We start from the raw sequence: 21,072 nt of genomic DNA, 5'->3' as shown, positions 1-21,072 counted from the left end.
GTTAATGTGGATAATGTTTCAGTAGTGTTTAGAGTGTGTAGTTGCACACTGGTTTTTATCAGCCAAGGTTTTCATCAAGTTGTTTTCATTCTTATCATAATGGGGATTAAATATGTGTGTGTGTGTGTGTGTGTGTGTTTGAGCGATACTGACCTGTGCAGTTCTCCAGTATTCACTGAAAATTTTTTGATTGCCCTGGTGAAGGGGGTTCCTCAACCAAAGCACTGAGTGGTCTCCTCCTAGCCATTCGTGAGGTGCCTCTTTGTTAACAGCATCGAGTGGTTTCTCCTCTTTCTCGGATTTAATGGGCTCTGCCTCTGTTTTAAGCGCAGTTCCTCTCCCTACGTCCTGTTTAAGACCATGTTCTGCCATTTTTGATGCTGGAATCTTGTTCTCGACGACCGATGCAATGATGTCATCCAAGATGTTGGGCATACTGCGGACAGGTTTTGTCATCTGAGAAGCCAAAACCCATGTCATTCAACACAAGACTATACTGGTGGTTAAAAATTAAACAAACAAACAAACAAAAAAAAAAGTTTCATATTGAATGAAACAAGGTCCTTTCTGGTCCTTCCTAACCACACAAACTACAACATTAGCTGTTTTTCAGACTGTAACCACTTTGGGAAGAATCAGCAACTTTTATCAGACATAGCAGCATGCTAGAGGTGACCCTGCCTCAGTGTTGCTGCAACTTTACAGTTGCTAAAGGAAGATTGCCCATGCCTAACCCTTTCCAAGAAAGCGGACATGTTCCCAAAGGTGCCCTGACAGTGGTGGTTAACTGTAACACAGTTGTGATTCAACAGAATGTGATCCCAGCCGAATCCCTTATCTTTCGCCCCAACTGCATTTGAGCGTGTGTCTGACCTGCTCTGAGTTGTTGTACACTGGAGCGAAAGCAATGCCAGCATCCGTGGAGCCCAGGCACAGCTTGCTGGCTGTAGATGTCAGCAGGTGCCGCAGGGTTGAGCCCTGATCTGCACACTTCCCATTCACAGCTTCCACATGATCGCTCTGGTCCGGCTTCAGCGACTTCCCTGTAAAGCACACCCCACACCCATCAGAAAACAGGGGACAGGTAGTGCTGAAGTGCGCTCAGCCAGAAGCAATCAAAGTCTGACTGCGTTTGTGGATTTTGCCATTTAACGCCGAAGCAGCACCAGTACCCAAAGGAGTGGAGGATAAAAAAAACTCTGATCTTCACTTTCTTACCTCCCTTTCTCTCCTCACGGGACTTCTGCTCGGCCAGGTCAGCCAGAAAGTGGAGGGGTGACTGGGATTCGGGAGGCGTCTGCTTCGCTTCAAAGCATCCATCACTGTCTCCTCCGCAGGTTCCATTCCCAGAATGGCTCTGTTTGTTCTCCGGTTTCTCATGTTTGTATCCGGAATGTTTGCCACTATGTTTCAGGATGTTATCCAGCACCTAGAAGGGACACCAGAGTCATTTTTAACTCTACAACTGGTGAAGGAAATTTGAATCCAGGATGCAAAATGCATTTCATTGTTTCGTTATTAATATCACTGTAAACTATAGTCATAGTTGCTAGGAACACCCCAAAAGCAGCTTAGTCAGCTGGCAATTTTTAAGATTTAAGATTAAAAAGATAAAAATACTTTTTTTGTCATTGCACAATCCTAAATGGTACAATAGTACAACTTAAAATTGTCTTTAGTACATTTGTCACTAGTACATTTGTACATTTGTCATCCTAATCTTACATTAATTTCAGAATGGAAAAGGAGGGCACAACATGTAAAAAAGCACATTGTGGATCTGCCTTATCCAGCTTGTGGTGAGTAAGGTGATATGCAATCTATGCAAACACGGGGCTTTCTCTTGATGTTTTACCTGTGAGACCCCATTGCTTATTGACATTTTGGAGTTCCTATTGTTCTGTTTTCCTGTACAGCCGCAGTGAGAGAGGATGCTGAACTTCTCTCTCAGGGTGTGCATGGAATTTACCAGGTCGGCCAAAACTGGAAGAATGGACCACCAATTAAAAACAGAAAAACATTAGACAAGAAACATTGAAAGCATAGAAAGAAATGTAGACAACATTGTTTCTGCATAGTCTAAAAGCAATTATAGTTATTAGTTCTTACTTTCTCCTGGTACTATATGTGTCGGCATAAGGTTTTTCAAATCGTGGGGTTGGTTCTTTACACACCGGAACCACGCATACAGCTCTTTATCTGAAATCAACAGGAAAGGTCCGGTGAAAAATACACATATATGCTGACCCAGATGAACTAGGCAAGCTCTGGGCAACAGGACTGACCTCTGGCACTCTTCCTCTCCCTGGCCTTGTAGCAGTCCATGCATACAACAAATCCACATTTGTGGCAGGCCCAATGGATGTTAAACAGTGTGGCCTCACAGGCGTCACACATCTCCCTCACACCCCTGACAGCTCGCTTCCACACCATCTGAGCTGAAGTGAGAATAAGATAAGAACCAACAGGTTTCAAATCCATGTTTGTGTAATAATACTTGATTGAAAAATTCTAAATAAATATAAATTATCTAAATATTCATTATAGTTCTAGACATTTTATTGTCCTATAGACATTAGTGAATGATCTTTTTTTTTTTTTTAGTTCATTAAGAGGTTACAGCTGTAACAAATCAGTAAAATCAAAATATTCAAATTATATGCAGTCACAGCACAAAAATACATTACATTAAAACAGATGAAAACATGTTACCAGGTTTTTACTGTGAATCGGCCAGTCAGATTTTAGAACTGGGTGTTAGTACTTCTCAGATCATGTGTGACCAGGGTCTTACTGTCTTTCTTGATCCATGTTGCAGCAGCATTCTCAGTTCTGACGAGGTGACAGAACTTGTCTCCAATGTGTGCAAGGATGTACTGGGCCATCTCCAGGTCCAGCTGGTTTTTGTCTTCGTCCTCGTCATCAGTGGCAACAGTCCAGACCCTCACTGCCTCCTCATCAGAAAGCTCTGGGACTGAGAACCCGTCCACCCGGACCACTCCATTCTTACTGTATGACAGGCTAAAGGGGAACCCAAACAGAGCAACAGTTATTTTACATGCCCATCCACTTCAACCACAACCATAACACATGAGACTATGGCCTCTGGATAATGTGAAGGAAGACAACTATGAGTATAACAGAAAACCTTCATATATAAAATATGACTCAATCTACTTAGATTCCAAGGGCACTATTTTTGAACTGCTGCTAAGCAAGGTATTATGCAACAAGCGTGGGGCTTGTCTGCTGGTGTAATGTAAAAATCATCCTCAAGATTTCTGAATGAATGAATGAATGAATAAATAAATAAATAAATAAAAACCAAAAGGGCTTTGGGTAAAAGACATCATTACACACCAACAAAAAAGGGTAGCTAGTTTCTCTTCTTCCTGATAAAGAGCTATTTATTTAAATAAATCCTATGAATGCCCCTTGCTTAGAGGATGGCACGACACAAGAGTGAGTTTGAAAATAGTAACATGAAACGAGTTGTTAGAAAGCATTCAGTCCAGTACAGCATGTTCATTTGTACAAATTGCATGTTATTATTTACTCCCCCCCGGCATGAATGTAAAACCATGTTTTGTCAGAAAGAGCCTAATTGAGTTTTTTATTTTTTATAAAGACATATCAAATTCAGCCAATTGTACATGAGATTAGAGCAGTATAAAGTATAAAGTATGGTATAAAGGAGTAAGCAAACTAACTGAAATTTAATCAGACTTTGAATAAAAGGCTGCCAGTGACATGGAAGTCCCCTAATGATGATAATGATGAAGCAACGCCTGCTTTTGAATAGTGCTTTTTTGAAGAGCTCTTTTGCACTCTGGACTATTACAGTTCATTTTCATCATGGAGCTGATTTTCCTATCATAGATCACAAAGAGGAGGTCTGAGTTCCCAAAAAAACAAATGATGTTACAGAACAGCTGACTGTTCCTTTGTTGTTTCTGAGTCAATGATCTCTGCACTCACCTGAGTACAGAAAATGCTGCAATCTCACTGTTGTCAGGAAGGTCTTTTTTTATACTCTTATGTTCACCATAAATCTTACATTATCATACAGAGATATAAAACAGTCAAACAGGTGTGTTTCTCCTCAGCAGATGTCTTTATGGAGGAAGCTTGTACTCTGGCCTGCATTCTTTATTATTCGCTGATAGTGTTGTACTACACAAGCGAGGTGCGCTGCTGATTAATAAAGAATTAGGGGACTGGTAAGATCTTTTAGTGAATGAACATAACAGGATCTTTTGATATGTTTAAATATGCAAGAACGGAAGCCCAGTCACTGGGGGCGCATGTGACAGTGTATTTCTGTACTTTGTTCCAGTCCCAAACCCGGGTAGATGGGGAAGGTTGTGACAGGAAGGGCAAGAATGCAAAAAGTAACATGTTTTTAAATGTAGAATTGAGTAGATTTATGTCTGTGCAGGGTCAAGTAAAACTAATATGAACTCATCATCTGACCACATCTTCTGTGTGACTGTTGCTAACTGCTATATTAACTTATAACAACAACCATATGATGGGATGGTAGTTGCCTAGTGGGTAACACACCTACCTATGAACCAGAAGACCACAAAGTCACAGATTAAAACCCCACGTGTTCCTGAGAAAGTCTCCAGAGGGGCGGTCCATGTAACTCTTGGCTGCATATTGCTCTGGATTAGAGTGTCTGTAACTATGATTACTATTACTACTATATTTTGTTGCATGCACCGTGTTATGTGATGTGTATCACAACGACAAAAACAATGACTTTCACTACTATTATCATTGCACTACCCTAGCTAGTGGTGCTGAATAGAGGTAAACTGAGTCTAAAGATCTGGATCTGCGAGAACCTGAAACCTTCTGCCAGCCCAGACCAGCTCACCGGCGGAAGTAGTAGAAGCGGCAGAACACAGGAGAGGTCGCCGGCTCCTCCGCCTTCCGTGTGCGGTCCACACGGCACTCCCGACATTTCTGTATGTTGGGGCCGATCTCGGCGCAGGCGTCGTCCTGCAGGAAAGCCTCGCCACTCTGCTTCAGCTTCCTCACCTTGCGCCAGTCCTTCAGTACGGAGCGTGGAATCCCGTCTGATCAACACCAAACGCGGTTACAACATACAATAGGCACTAAGCAAATGATTCTATTCACTTCTATTCATATGTTTCATTGTACATTGCTTACAAAATGTTAATGTAAATCATGTTAAGTCAATGTTAATGCCTCAACACTTGAGATTAATCTGGAAAACTGTACAGTTTACTTCTGTTTTTCAATGTAAATTAATCATATGCTGATTCCAACATCAGCTCATAATTCATCTATTGATTATTGAAAACCAAGACAAAACAAATGGCTGAGGAGACATCCTCTGAGGGTAGATGGTTTTAGTCAGTTTTACAATCAAGGTGGAAAAAAAAGGATTTCCAAAATAATCTCAACCATTACAGAGATGAAAGTAATTGGAAGAAAATATTTTAGTGCTGTAATTTGACCAATTTTAACTTTTTAAATTCCCATTTTATGACGACCTTAAGAAGACACGTAAACACGGACACACACGCAGCTGGAATGCATTTGTCAATGACTCAGCTCTCTTGAAACAGAACAAATGCACTCTGCTCTTTAAAGGTCATCTGAGGTCATTGGTCCTTCAGTGACCAGACATCCTTGATAGCACAGCTATGGATAAAAACTATCATGACCCCTCCCTTCACACACAGAATGAAGACTAGGAAAGAAAAGAGACTCACTGCCATTAGACATTCTGAGCTTGGACTTCTCCTTGGCACTGCGGAAGGTCCCGTTGGGTTTCACTTCCTCCTCTTCCTTTTCATTCTCTCCTTTCGTCTTGTGCAGGTCAATTTGTTTCTTTTTAAAAGTTGGCTTAGACTGCCGTTTAGACCTCTGCTCCCCACCCCTGCTCTCGCTCTCGTTCCCAGAGTCTCCGCCACTATCACTCTCCGTGCTTGAATCGAACTTCCGTTTATTTCCTCTTTCCAGGCCCTTCCCATCCTCGGGACTGGATTTCTGCACATCTGGGCGGAACCTAATGTCTGCTGCACCTTTTCTGTCGTCCATAGTAAACTTCCTGTCATTAGAATCAGTCTTCCTCTCAGCATGGCTGGACATCCTGTCCTCATGACTTATTACTTCCCCTCCGCATTGCTGAGCAAGGCTGGCCGCTGCTGTCATTGCTGTGGAGGTGACGGCGGTCGTCCCGCTCCGATCCTCCTCCGAGTGGCGGGTCAGCCAGGCCTTCTTCAGTTTGTGGCAGTTGCTCTGTTGCGGCAGCGGGTTGCTCAGCTTGCCGGTCTGGGTTTGGGGGGGCGTCTGGCCGTTGGTGAGGCGGGGGGGGGCTTCTTGAGGGCCGCCAGCTTGGCGTGGCCGCTTGACCGGGCTGACTTTGACTTCAGGTGTGTGTGTAGACAGTGTGCTGCTGGACTGTGAGGCAGGTGCTGTGTGCGTTGGCGTGTTGTTTCTGGACAGCGTGGCTGCTAGTGCAGCTCTGTGCTTTTTCAGATGGAGGAAGTCTCCAGCTGAGTGGCATGTTGTCGGGCAGGAAGTGGTGGAGGGGGAAGAGGAAATTGGGTTTTGGTTAATCTTGGCAATCCCACTACCTTCCACTTTCTTTTGATGTTGACCACTGATAAAACCCGGTCTCCATGGCACAGGCATTGGGTCGTTCTTAAAGGATCCAGAAGAAACGACTGTTGGCATGGTGTGCGCCTTGAATCCAGTCGCCATGTTAACACTTGTATTCATGTGGTCTGTTTTTCCTGTAGTTGTCAGGGGGCAGTGGACACTGTCCAACGGAGTCCATAGAATCCCCCTCTTGTACTGTACACTGCCTTCTTTTGAGTTAGTGCCTGACCTGAGATCTCCAGCCATTCTGCCTCTTTCAGAGGGCTTCAGGTTGGAGGCTGAATGTTCCCCAGCAATTAGATCCTTTGAAGATGCTGGACGCACAATTACAGACGCCATCGCAGACTGCTGCTTTGTTGCTCCAAGCCCGTTTGAAGGTCTCAGCAGGTTTTGATCTGTCCTCCAGGCATCTGGGACCTTGTGATGATGCATAGACTTGACCGGTGTCACCACAGTGCCCTGTCTACCAGCTGCTGATGCTGTATGTCGCCTGAGCTCAGGCTGCAAGGTGGGAGGCCTCTTCTGGTCTAGAGTCTTTCCCGCTAGGTTGACAGGCTGCTCCCTGGTCAGAGTGGGAGGGCTCAGCCTGCTGTGTCCCAGCTCCTTCTGAGCAGGTATGGGAGGAGCTGGGGGGTGGAAGATGGGAGCCCTGTAGAGCGATGGCATTGGCTGGACATGGGATGAAGAGGAAGAAGGTGGTAAACTAATGCCTCTCTCTAATGACTTACGGCATTTAGCAGATTCCAAGGACGAAGCTTGTAAGGTCAGCCGCTCAGTGATCAGACCAGCCTCATTCTCAGGATGCCGTTTAACCAGCGGTGGGGGTTGTGTTTGGACCTTGGGTGTGGCCTGGGAGCTGGAAATGCCAAAGGAAGGGCTAATGCTGACAGTGCCACCACTGTTGGGTCTGTCATATGCAGAGGACAGCTCAGCAGCAGGGGGCTGTCGCCTCGGGGGTTCATTAGCCACAGAACTGGAGAGGGAGGTGTAGTAGTTGCTCTGTGTAGAGTGTTGGGCCCGAGGCACTCTAACCATCTGCAGGTCCATCTCTCTTTCTCTGTCCTGAGAGTGCATTCTGGCATACAGAGGGTCTCTGTCCTGGCTGTGGGATGGGTGCAGTTTTGCGGTAAAAGGCGCCACCTCGATGCTCTCCTGCAGAATGCGTCGGCTCTCTTCCTGATATCGGCTGGAACGATCCACGTGGGGCTCAAAAACCCCTCCTCGTGATGGTTTGGGCCGGCAGGGCAGAGGATCTGGTAGGAAAGTGCAGTGCGTGTGCTCCTGGATGCCTTTCCCTGCCACACTTCTGCTCCTGTCGGCTTTGAGTTGCACAGGCACAATGCCACAGAGAGGATCAGCAGCCAGAGATTTCCTCTCCAGTTCCCTACAAACAAATAAGAACGGTTAACTCTTAACAGTAAGGATGGAATGATTCTCCAAATCCACAGTTCTATTCAAAACTTTGATTGTGGGACATGCTGGGGGCTTGTTTTGTGTTCTATGAAGGAAGTGGAACAGCACAGCACACGGTGACACAACAAAATGTGTCCTCTGCTTTTAACCCTTAGTGAGCAGCCATGTGCCCGGGGAGTAGTGTGTGGGGACAGTACTTTGCTCAGTATCACCTCAGTGGCACCTTGGCAGACTGGGAATAAAACTAGCAACCTTCTGATTTTCTTGACAAGTAAGGCCTTATCAGGACTCTTAGTTTTGTAATTCACAATTTATGGTAACCGAATGGGAATTGCTGGTGTCTCCTCCTTGTAAGTCACTTTTGAATGCTTGAATAAATGCTTGGTTTGGTAGCTGATGATGTCTGCTGATGTTGCCATGAACACATGCTATTATAAGCAAAGAAATGTGAGGTGGAAGAGCAGTGACAGATTAGGTGGTTTTCGGATATTTCAGGGAAATTCGTTTTTTTGGAAATATTGAGGATATTGAGAAACCCAATTTTTCTTTAATCTGTTAAGCATGTTAAGCAGTCAGGTACCTATCAGATTGTTTAAACAGTTTTGTGGTTGAGTGCATTTCCTGGATGCCTATGGGATGAAACCCTCAGGAAATTGGGCAGAATGAGGGAGTAGGGTTCTCCAGTTTTAAACTTTCCAGTTTATAAAAAGAACATAATTTTTTTTGCCATTTTGCAGAAATCCTTATCGGGAGTGGAGACACTCAAGATAAAGTATCTTGCTAAGGGTCACAATGGTAATAAGTGGGGATTGAACCTGTTACTTTTTCATCTACTAGTTCATAGGTGAGTTTGTTACCCACTAGGCTCATTCTGAGTGTCAAATAATTACACTGCTCTCTAAGAAAGTCCTTTCTTGCTTTACATACTGAAGGTACACTTGATGTGACACCAAGAAACTCTAAAATTAGGGACCATTGTTAGTGGTGAAATGAAAAATCTTGCATTGGTAATGTAATGTTAGCAGGCTGCACCGAGGTATCCTGTTCATTGCTCTTGTCAGTGTAAGTTCGGTTTGAAGCACAGGCACTTCGCTTTTTTTATGACTAAATGGAAATACAGGTTCGCCTGCCACGAGATTACAGTCATGATACTGCTTCATTCACAGCTTTATGGCTCCAAAGTGGGACATAATTATAGTGCATGAGACACTGTGTCTAGTTGCAGGTGAGTTCTAGTTCTAGTTGAGCGTGGTGGAATGCAGCGATGCAGGAATGCACTGTTGGAACGCTCTTAAGTCATGAAGTCTACAGGAGCAGACTCTTTCTAAAAACAGACTTGCAGCATGTGCTGGAACTGTTTGGACAGCACTGCAGCCTTTTAAACTGTAATGCTGATTATGTGTTTCAGTGCAGCTTAGCTTAACAAGAGTGTCACAATGGCAGTATCACAATTCCTGCTGGGTAAATGTATGCTAAAAATGTATGCACTTGAAACTGTAAGGTGATAAAAATGTGTTTGAATGGTTCCTTTACTTCACGCAAGTCCCAGACTGTTTTTCTCTCTTTTTGTCAGGATCAGGTACACCTGGAGACGCACCTGGGACCAATCTGGAGGACTGCTTTTATAAGGCGCTGTGGTTCCGCCCATCGGGGGCTGTGACATTTTTGTGGACCATGCAACTTATGTGTATAGTTTTCAGTTCTGGCAATCGGCACACGCCTGCGGGTTAGTTTGTGTTTATCCCCTTTTGTTTACCCTGTTCTTGGCCCTCACACCATTTTGGTTTCTGTTTAATAAATCACTGTATGTCCCACCTCTGCACTTCCTTCCCCCATCAGCTCACAGACGGGATTCTCTGGGCACAGGATTGTAAATGAGCTCTTTCTGCTCATTTAGCATGAAATTGTGAAATTGTCAACATATTATATTTACAACATTTAAGAGCTGTTAAAATGTTAACATTGTTGGATCCCCTTGAGATCAGATGATGCTTCCTGGAGTTCTCATTGCAGACATGGCCCCCTTGATTGACATCCTCCCTATTTCATTGTGCCTGCATCAGTGCTCTGCATGATGGTATTGAACCCTGGACCATTTGAGTTAGTACTCAGCCGCTCTTATTAAGATTTTGGTTTGTTTTGAAAGCTCTTGGTCGGAGGTGGTGTGCTTCTGAGGTCTTGTATTGATTGTGTTAATGTATTAGTTTTCTTAGGTTTCAAGTGTTGGGTGTAAACAGTCATTTTGTTCTGGATCACATTTCTCCCCTAAACTGGTTTGCTGGACTAGTTTATAGTAGTGGGGTTGTTGGTGATCCAGGCACGGCGAGGACGCATGGAAAGATGGAGGAGGATAGCCTAGCAGTTAAGGAAGCAGCCCCGTAATCAGAAGGTTGCCGGTTCGAATCCCGAGCTGCCAAGGTGCCACTGAGCAAAGTACGTCCCCACACACTGCTCCCCGGGCGCCTGTCATGGCTGCCCACTGCTCACCAAGGGTGGGTTAAAAGCAGAGGACACGTTTAGTTTGTTTTGCACTGTGTGCTGTTACATTGTTGTGTCATTATTACATACATACCAAACCCCAAATCCATTACTGATGAATGAATGGACCATAAGAACTTTGCTCCCATGATCATATTCTGTGGACTTACTCTGTGCTTTTAGAGATTGGACTGGAGCGTGGGGCAGACTTGGCAGAACGCTGAGGGTCAGCACTGGCTGGCCTCACGGGAACAGGGGTCCTCAGTCCCTGACCTTCCACTACAGACGTCTGCGGGAGCCATGGGCTAGGTGTGTTCTGCAACATAAAATATAGCTAATTTCCATAGGAATGTGTCAACATATTGTCTAATTCTTTGATCCCATGTAGTAACTTCTCACCCGCTAACATTATTAAGTTGATAATAACTCTCACCCTTTTGAGGGCCCCCTCCGCAATGCACATGCTCTCTGGGTGTGTCCATTTGGCTGCCTGTAGACCCAGTGGACCGTAGGGGTGTGCACCATTGGGGTAGGGGGGCCAGAGGAGGGGGTAGAGCCCTAGAGGGGCCTGTCCCAGCAGAGAAGGGTTTGGAGATAGTGGGAGAGGGTGTGGAGAAAGACCCATCGCCCCGAGGGAACCATGTCCAGCCAGGAGAGCTGCAGAAGGTGGCAGGCCAGGCAGGAGGGTGGGTAGTAGGTGGGGATGGGAAAGTGAGGAGGGATGCGGGGGTCGCGAGGGGAGAACGTGCCCACCCAGGGAGGTGAGTGTAGTCTGGGGTGAGGGTGATGGGGTCCTCATCACATGTGGTGTGTGTGTGTTGGGTGGACTGAGGCTGGATGTGTGCGTAGATCGAGGGGCAGGCAAAGTGGCATGAGCTGTGTGTGGAGGCTGTGGGGGTGTACGAGTGAGGGGCCTTGGGGCAGGAAGTGGCGTGTGCACAGTGTGTGTGGAGGGGTGGATGTAGGCCACATTGCTGTGGTGCTGTGGTGTGTCTGGGTCCTCTCGTAGCAGCGCTGGGTCTCTGTACACGGTGAATGGCTCGTTGCGGTCTATAATAAAGGGGCTTTTGGTTGATGTGAAGGCTGGGGTCTGATTCACAGCAGCAGTGGGTGTTTTTGTAGGGGTTGGGTTGAGGATTTGGCTTCGACTCATTATTGGAGCAGGTGTTTTGGTTGGGGTTGTAGAAGACATACTTCGATTCAGAGCTGGGGTGCTGCTTTTTGTGGGGACGGGGTGTGAAACTTGTGTCTTTGGAGGAGCAGCAGTTGGTGTGTGGATGAATGATTTGATGGGTGATGGAGTAGGGTTGGGTGTATGGTTGGGAGTTGCAGTTTGCTTTGACTTTGGGCTGGGTGTAGGCTGGGTTTTCGTCTCCACCCTGCTTGGAGAAGAACTCTCCTTGATCCTGTCTCTGTGCTCAGAGGACAGGTTCTGACCAGGTCGGCCAGTTCCCTTGGCAGCAGGAGGTTTGGACCTGAGGTCCGTGGGAGGGCTGGGACAGGGGGTGGTTTTGCAGTGATTGGTTGTTTCTGATAGTTTGGAATCTTCGAGTGGTCTGGGCTTCTCCGGAATACCAGTGCACGCAGGGAAAATGCTAGGCATGCTGGGAGTTCGTTCCACAGCGCTCCCCTCCTGTTGCTCTTCAACCTTGACTGCTGATTCGCTCACCTCGGGAGCTGTGAACTCTGAACTTTTGGCTTCTGTGTCAGAGGGCAGGTCGCTGCCCGCCAGCTCGCACTCTCCCGGCAATGTGCCAAAAACCACACATTCTGACGTCTCCATGGAAACCAGGCGCTCACTTTCCTGATAAGCCAACAGGGCAGAGACAGCCTCAGAGTCCTCAGAGTGAGACAATCCCTCACTCCTATCATTCACCTCCTCCATCTCTCCATGCGTCCTCGCCGTGCCTGGATCACCGTTACAGCAGGGACTGGGATTGGACAACCTCGCCATTTCCTGACACTTGTCGTTAGCTGATTGGCTAGTTGTCTCCTCATCCACTTTGCAATCAGAGGGCTGGTTTTTAACAGTCCAGCTCTCCTGGACAACAGGACTTTCCGATGTGTCCTTTTTGGATAAAGCCTTGTTGTGGTGGCCTTTCTGCCCAAGGTTTGGGGAGGAGGTCTGAACGCTCCTGCTGCATTCAGAGAGGTTGGAGCCCTTCAGTCTCTTAGCTCCTTCCAGCGTCTCCTCCTCTCCTTCCTCCTTCCCACCTTTCCTTCTCTTGCTCATGGCCTGCTTGTTCTTACTTTTGGAAGATTCTAGGAACCCCAAGAAAGAAGAAATAATCAGACAAACCAGACAAGGCAGCAAACCTGTCCCCAAGTAATAAATCAGTAACATAAACCACTGAGCTGTACTATCGCTGCACAAAGCTGCATGCAGATGCTAACGTCCAGATATCACAGAGAGCCCTTTTACACTCTCACTGCTCAGACTGGGTGCAATGAGTGTGTCAGAGGGAGAGAGCAGAAGATACATTGGTGTACTGCTGCATGTTTTAATGCCTTGGTTAAAGTTCAGCAGGAACCTGCATTCGCTTGTTGCTGTGGTTACCATGGCACTGTGATGTCTAATGAGCCACTACAGTACAGACTCTGCACAAAATGACACCTGCTGAACACACACACACACACACACACACACACACACATACACCCACAAACACAGACACACCCTGAAGCCATACACATGCTATAGCTGGCCACACAGCCACTGCTGCTAAACACTTTCCTCACATACAGTTTAACACATACAAAAACCCACCTCTCCTCTCTCTGCTTGGGGATAACCTTACTTCCTCTTTAGTCCTGTCTTCACCCTCTTTATCAGCCCCTTCATCATCTTCATTGTCCCCAGGCATGCTGCAGTCAGAGCTCTGACTAATAGGAGGGGTGCATGAGCTGTTAGACTGCTTCTTCATTATTGGCCCGGGGCTGTTGGATTGACCTCGCGGGTGAACCTGGGCAGAGGAGGAGATGAGAATCAGCTGATGTTTGGGGTTTTTTATGTTTATTTGTTTGTGAAGTTCTTACAGATGACGCTTTGTTCTGCTTGTTGGTGCGGGGTCTGCGTCGGGCTGTGATGCTTTCTCCAGATAGTAGAGAGTTCACCACGTCATCTATAAACATCATCTGTACCAAGGAGGGGTCAACGTTCTGAGGCTCCAGTACCTGCAGTGGGGGAGAAAAAGAGGAAGAGAGAAAGAAAGTGAGACAGAAACAGAAGTGTGCGAGACAGCCAAGATCACAAGACTACTCGAGACCAAACATGGTAAAGCAAAGAGATCTGTGCTGCATTAAAAAGGTGCTGAGGATGAGCTGCCTGGGGTTCCTGTTATGTGTCTGCTGCACTTGAGTGTGCATTACAGCCTATAGCACAGTGTGTGTGTGTGTGTGTGTGTGTGTGTGTGTGTGTGTGTGTGTGTGGTGTGTGTGTGTGTGTGTGTGTGTGTGTGTGTGTGTGTGTGTGTGTGTGTGTGTGTGTGTACCTGGTCATTCATGACGATCATAGTTCTGCTCTGTTGGTCATGCTGGGTGATGATGCCAGTGAACCACTGAGTGGCTGAGTCCTGTCTGTACACCTTCACTCGAAGTCCATTTAGAGAGTACTTCCCTGCATAAAACATACAAACACACACAGTGTCATTGCAGTCTAAACAAAAAATTAAAGACCTGGAAGCAAAAATTAACAACAAATCTTGGATTATGTGGGTCAGACACTGAAACATTCTTCCTCTTTTGAAATTGACCCATTTCTCCCTTCTTTGCTCTGTAGATTTCAATTTTACATTTGTTTTAGTCACACAATGACTCAGTCACAGAGGGTAAAGGGAACCGGGTGCTTACTTTTAGTCACTGATACAAGTCTCTAAAAGGCATACTGTGAAAGCATGTATTACGTATACACAGACATATGCATCCATACAAATACACTTGTGCTTTGAGGGTTTCCAAAAATTGCTGAAAAAGGATGCAGTTAATCTGTGCTGCTGTGAACCACCTATTCTGATGAAATCTGTACATAAACTTTCACATCAATTAAATTACATGTACTGTCTATGTTGTTTTGCCATTGTGAGCATTACATAGCACATTTAACCCATCACCCTTACTGAACAGTGGGCAGCCATGAAAGGCGCCCGGGGAGCAGTGTGTGAGGACCATGACAGTTCGGGATTTAAACCTGCAAACTTCCGGTCACGAGTCCGCTTCCTTACCCACTGGGCCACCACTGCCCTGTTACAGTACATTACACTTGAACAACCACCTACACAGTACTCAGTAGTGTTTTCTAATAGCTGTGTTTCATTTATTTTCACTGCTGTATTTCCAGCCTGTAGTGTACCTATGCAAATATATGTGCATATAAACATATGTATCTTTATTTATTGGTGCTACAAAGTTGTACCTCTACTCTGTATTGTAATTTACACTGTTCCAATCGGACACCGTTCTGTCATGAGAGACCTTTTACTTAGAAGCACGGAGAACACACTTGTGATAAAGAGATCAGACTGTGCTTTTTGGCTGGCAGTGTGTGACACTGGTAAATGTTACGCCCTCATAGTTTTTCCCCCCTCTGTGGTGAGACAAGTGGAGCCTTGAGCCCAGTAGTAAGCAGTGTGAGCGCGTGTCATACGGTTCCCACGTTACCTTGGGTGAAAATCTCCTGAACCTTCTGTTGCTTGAGCCAGGCTTTAACCTCCTCCTGTAGGGAGGGATTGTCTCTGAGTAGAGGATTCAGAATCCCTGCTTCATCCTTTCATCACAAACAAAGAGAGAGAGACAGAGAGCGACGTCAACATTTTTCACTGAAACATCAAAAAATTCTATTATATCAATCGCGCACACACACACACAGAGGTACAGCTTTTATACACTTCCTCAAAAAGAGCAAACACAAACATTCCGTCACCTCTCATACACACACACACACACACACACACACACAACAGCAGTAATAAATGTCCTCACAGATGCATACACAGACAAACACGTTCTCAACCTTCCTCATTCTCCTTCTGTCTCATAACACATAAACACACAATACACACACAGACAGACAGTCACTGAGTAAATACGGATTATATGAGTGTAAGCAGAGGGATTTAGCCGAACTCTCTCTGAACTCCTAAGGCTTCGGCTTATTACTCCATCAGCCAACTGTTGAACACACCCACAAACACACACGTATGCATGCACATAAACAGAAAACAGCAAATTGAATGACTTTGAATTTTTGAATGACTTTATAAGGAAACACACCACATTCCACACATTCTCCCATCTACATTCTTTAGAAACACACACACACACACACACACACACACACACACACACACACACACACACACACACACACAGTAAACAGCTGAAGTTCATAATAATATTTAAACACACGTGTCAAAGCTCTGCTTTCTGTCTGCTTGTGTGTTTAAGGCATCCTGCTGTGTGTGTGTATGTGTATAACTCATCTGTTTTTCTGTTCTCAGAACGAAGGCAAGACATGATTTATTCATTCACCCGCATGCTGGGTTTGATCACTCCCCTCTCTCTCTCTCCCTCTCTCCTTCTCTCTCTCTCTCATCCTCACCCCTCCTTTTCCAAATCCCCTGGCCTCACATACTCTCACGTGCACATTCCCCCCCACACCAAAACACATCCACACACACCGACCACAAATCCTCAGTTGCGCAGCTGTGGAACAGATATGTCTGCTGTCATTTTCACTTAGTGTAGCAGACACCCTTACACACAAAAGCCCTCTAAATAATTACAAGGACCATGACTGTTGCAAGTATGTAACGTGTAGAGGACAATTGTGTAAATCTCACTATTAAACATGAATTATTATTAATGTGAAACATGAATTAATTAAAGATGAATTACAAGTGTGTAATGTGCTCCACTCTAAGTGTAACATGTATATTACAAATATATGTATATTATCTAATATATTACAGCCACGTCTGTTCTCTGTATTATGAGTGTTACTCTCAGAAGTGGGACAAAGTCATTGCTTTTCAAGTCACAAGTAAGTCTCAAGTCTTTGCCCTCAAGTCCCAAGTCAAGTGCCAAGTCAAGACAGGCAAGTGTCGAGTCAAGTCCAAAAGCAAGACTGATAAGTCTCAAGTCAAGTCCTAAGTCCTGCAGTTTGAGTTTCGAGTCCTTTCAAGTCTTTTCAAATGCAGAATAATAATATATTTTCACCGATCGTGTAAAATCTATTGTTTTATTAAAACAAGTGCAATTGAAACTGCAGAAATAAATAGTGCTGACATTGCACTAGTAACTTCATTTTTAACATTTAACTCATATTTTTTTAATATTCTTCATTTTTAACCACTGCTTTACAGAATAAGCGCATCTGAAAAAACAAGTGCAACTGTAATTATTTGAACAAAAAGTGCTAACATTGTATTTCCATGACATATTGCATGTCAATTACTTCCACAGCAGTTTGTCCTGTCCTGTAACAAATACATTAACATAACAGACTTAACCGCGGGAAGTGGAAAATAAGATGTACTTGTGTTTACCAACTGTTTATTCAGTTAAATAGCTGCCGTATGATGTGGTAATTTTACAGTTCGAAGACTCGTTCTCGCCCCCTACAGTGCAATTCGGCTAGGTATACATCCGCACTAAAATATCAAGGTGAAAGTCATCATAGTGTAGCGGTTCTTCTTCTGCGTTGTGTAACTTTTTGATTTCGTTTCTTGAAACACAAATGATGAGCTGACACCCAAGAGATTTTCTTTGCAAAGTGTATTCTGTGCAAAAAGCAAGGTTGCTTCAGAACATCTCTCTACAGTATACAGTATTAAAAGAACATAAAAAAAATATTCACAAAATAACACACATGCAAAAAATTAAAATGAAAGAAATAACATTTTGCACACAAACCCGACGCACCTCACAACTCACGCCATGTGTCCAAGAGAACCAAACCGGGTCTCAAAAACAAAATAAAAGTCTTTAGAAAATAAGAACATAAAAGACACAAGAAAGAAGAAATATACTTATAAATCTAACCATTTAACTCCAGAACAATAGCTTGCGTAGTATAGACCCAGCTCCCAACCCAACTTTGTGAATAGATTAACGGCGATATTTTTTTTATCGCCGATAAGAGTCTCACACAGCACGTTAATGCCGATAACGCCCACCACTAATATGTATGTATTGTACGTCTTTGTTGGTGGCTAAAATACACGTTGCTGCTGACCGCCGTCTACTGTGTGCGATACTGTACATTGACTAATGTTATGTATAAGTATCTCATCCTACCAGGTTTTAAAAAAAATCACTTTAATAAGTGTACGAATTAAGGGAGTGAACTCGCAGTGGACAGATTACCAGTTTGCGACGTTAACAGCGAGTTTACAGCCTCACTGATTTAACTACACAGCAAAGAAAAGTTAGCAAATAAGCGTTAGCATTCACTCAGAACTTACCGTTCTTTGTGCAACTTCAAATGTCGAACGAAGTTGGAAGTTGTTGTATCTCCGTCTGTAATCTTCGACACGCATGTTTTGCATACTGCTATTCGTTTTTTGTTGACCACCTCGTAGTTTTTATATCCGAACGAAACTATCTTTGGTATCATTTTGTCTAACTGGCGCGTAATTTGAGAGTTCCACTGCATTGGTTGTCCTGTAATTTGATTGGATGGATGCTGTTGGCTCAAAACAACGTGGATCTAATTTGATTTGATGTCTTGCCGACAGCAAATACGCGCACAGACGCACATATACACAGACATTGAAAGATACAGAGCGTTCGGTAATAACATACGTTTTAATATTTGGGTTTTCTGGGAAACAGCAAGTCTTGTCAAGTCAAAAGGCTCAAGTCCAAGTGAAGTCACGAGTCAATGATGTTAAAGTCCAAGTCGAGTTGCAAGTCTCTTTACATTTTGTCAAGTCGAGTCTAAAGTCATCAAATTAATGACTCGAGTCTGACTCGAGTCCAAGTCATGTAACTCGAGTCCACACCTCTGGTTACTCTCTCCTCTCTCTATGAATTGTAAGTGCATTGTTAAATCTTTTTGTAAATATGTTTTTTGCACAATTGGTATAAGAAACACTTCCCACTTCCACTAGAATATCATGCCTACAAGAACCCAGACAGACTCACATTTTAAAAAGACAAGCAACCAAATACACAAAGCAGAGTTTACAATCAAACAGAACAAATATCAATCAGGTAAATGACACTCCTAGCATTATGGTTTGGAAGTGTGTGTGTGTTTGCGTGTGTGTGTGTTCAGTAACTACAGGCTCATTATAAGGAGAGCTGGATGAGAGAATATTACTGACACAGCAGTGCTGCACTGGGTCAACACCATTAGCGTTCCACGATACCCTGAGGCAAGCACACACACACACACACACACACAGACACACACTTTCCCTCCCTCATCTCTCTCTCTGGAGTGATGCTCCACACATCCTAATGAGGCCTTAACAACAACTGTCAAGGAGAGAGTGAAAAAGAGAAGAAAGACTACAGAAGACAGAGAGAGCAAGAGCGACAGAATGAGAAGAGAGAATGAGAGAGCGAGGGAGAGAGAGAACCTCAGACTGCCATAAAGGCTGCCAAAGCGTCTCCACGGCAACAACATTGCAGGAGAGACAGAGAGCTGATCCAACTCTTACATCAGAGAGGGAGGACAAAGAAAGGCAGACAGTGAACAGCCTGATGGTGAGATTATTAGATTAATAGAGGGCAGAACGGTGAAAATTGTGTGCAGGGAGAAGGAGAGGTGGAAAGGTGTGGAAATATAGGAGAAAAAAGGGAAGTGAAGAGGCTGCGGAGGACCGAGTGGAAATGCAGAATCATCAGAGAACATAGATCTAACGCTGCACTTGCTACTGAGAAGAGAGAAAGTGAGGGAGAGAGAGGGAGAGGCAGGAAGATAAAGGACCTGATGTGAGTAAAATTGCTGAATGCATGAGAAATGCAATTTCCCACTTGTGGGACTAATAAAGGTTGATCTTATCTTATCTTAAAGCCATGGATAGACACACATACACACACACACCTCAATGTTTATATCTCTGTATGCAACATGTGAAAATCAAGAAACTTCCTGAAATGTCCTGTCTATAAAGGAAGACAAAATCACACTCTCACACTGAGATGCCATCCTCTCTCTCTGTGAGGACAACTGAGCTAAGACAGCAGCAGACAAGGACACACACACACTCACAGCACTTACACATCACACTAACACAGAGCACTCGTGTGCTTAACACACACACACACACACACACACATACACACACACACACACACTGCATTACACACTTCGAAAGATATGAACCATCAACCTCAGGAAGACTATCAGGTTTCATGCTGAGAGAGAGAGGGAGAGGGAGAGAGAGAGGATTGTGTGCTATGGAATGTGTGTGTCTAGCTGTGTGAGTGTGTTTATGTGAAAGTAAAGTGAGAGATTAAATGAAAAGAGCCTGATAATAAAGACATGAGAGAAACACTTTGAGCGTCAGAGCAATAATGACTGCTTTCAAGTATGTGTCATGTCGAGTTTGTGTATCTTGTGTGAGTGTGTGTGTGTGTTTTATTCACTGACTCATATCTAGATCTGGTTTAACCTCTGCTTCATAAAAGCACGAGTCAGTCTTGAAGTTTGTGCTGTAGAACACACACACACACACACACACACAGTTCAACTATAAACGTCCACAGACACATTCAGTTTGGCATGCAGACAGAACACTAACACCACATACACACCCAGTACAACACAGGTCTTGCTCACTTGTGTGAAGACACACACACTCACACACACACTAAGTAAACATGTGCCAAGTAAAATCACAGCCTTCCGTTGCCAGGAGACAACAATATAAACAAAGTGACACAATCTTTCTTTTTTGGATCTCCTGTTTTTCCTGGGGAAAGAAGACTCTCTCTCTCTCTCTCTCTCTCTCTCACACACACACACACACACACACACACACAGAAAAAAGGTCAGTGATGTGCAGGGACTAAACCAGCCTTTTTTGTGTGGGTATGAGTGTGTGCATGACGGAAAGAGACATGTGCGCGCGCACACACACACACACACCAGATCTAGTATAATATGAATTATAAATGTTTAACTACTGAATAAGACTTTTTTTTTGCTTCAACCCTACATGACCTATAACCTTTACCTCAGCAATTCGACTGTGTCTCTTTATTACACATTTTATCAAGAATTTTTTCATTCCAAATTTTAAAAAATTCCAGTCTTCTCATGTGCATGATGATTTTGTCCATACTACGATTTAAAACACATTCACACACACACACACAGCTTGGCTGAGCTGCTAGTCTCATATATCACTTCCAGTTCAGACACACTATCTCTCTCTTTCAAACTCTGTCTCTTCTTTTCACACACACACACACACACACACACACACACACACACACACACACACATGAAAGAGTAGAGCTTCCTCTGTTATCATCCAAGGACAGCCATCAGAAGGAGAGGTTGTGTCAGAGAGTCAGGGAAAGTGGAGAAGT

At 44.4% G+C, this 21,072-nt stretch overlaps 1 protein-coding gene across 2 annotated transcripts in view; it reads right to left on the bottom strand.

The window, feature by feature from the left end:
- The window catches only part of LOC114795400 (probable JmjC domain-containing histone demethylation protein 2C), a 47,506-nt gene that overhangs the window by 6,335 nt on the left and 20,099 nt on the right, over positions 1 to 21,072 (bottom strand). For both annotated transcript variants that reach the window (XM_028988613.1, XM_028988614.1), the window contains 15 exons: positions 15,187 to 15,292; positions 14,022 to 14,146; positions 13,567 to 13,704; positions 13,298 to 13,493; positions 10,964 to 12,792; positions 10,701 to 10,846; positions 5,748 to 8,023; positions 4,883 to 5,084; positions 2,795 to 3,021; positions 2,286 to 2,438; positions 2,110 to 2,199; positions 1,856 to 1,983; positions 1,219 to 1,429; positions 874 to 1,043; positions 154 to 456 (listed from right to left, as the gene is read on the bottom strand). In XM_028988613.1, the coding sequence (XP_028844446.1) occupies positions 154 to 456; positions 874 to 1,043; positions 1,219 to 1,429; positions 1,856 to 1,983; positions 2,110 to 2,199; positions 2,286 to 2,438; positions 2,795 to 3,021; positions 4,883 to 5,084; positions 5,748 to 8,023; positions 10,701 to 10,846; positions 10,964 to 12,792; positions 13,298 to 13,493; positions 13,567 to 13,704; positions 14,022 to 14,146; positions 15,187 to 15,292 (6,300 nt within the window). The remainder of the gene's footprint in view (positions 1 to 153; positions 457 to 873; positions 1,044 to 1,218; positions 1,430 to 1,855; positions 1,984 to 2,109; positions 2,200 to 2,285; positions 2,439 to 2,794; positions 3,022 to 4,882; positions 5,085 to 5,747; positions 8,024 to 10,700; positions 10,847 to 10,963; positions 12,793 to 13,297; positions 13,494 to 13,566; positions 13,705 to 14,021; positions 14,147 to 15,186; positions 15,293 to 21,072) is intronic.

Source organism: Denticeps clupeoides, chromosome 8, assembly GCF_900700375.1.
Source record: "Denticeps clupeoides chromosome 8, fDenClu1.1, whole genome shotgun sequence".
In the NCBI taxonomy this organism is placed as follows: domain Eukaryota; kingdom Metazoa; phylum Chordata; class Actinopteri; order Clupeiformes; family Denticipitidae; genus Denticeps; species Denticeps clupeoides.
This window is presented reverse-complemented; position numbering and strand designations above follow the sequence as displayed.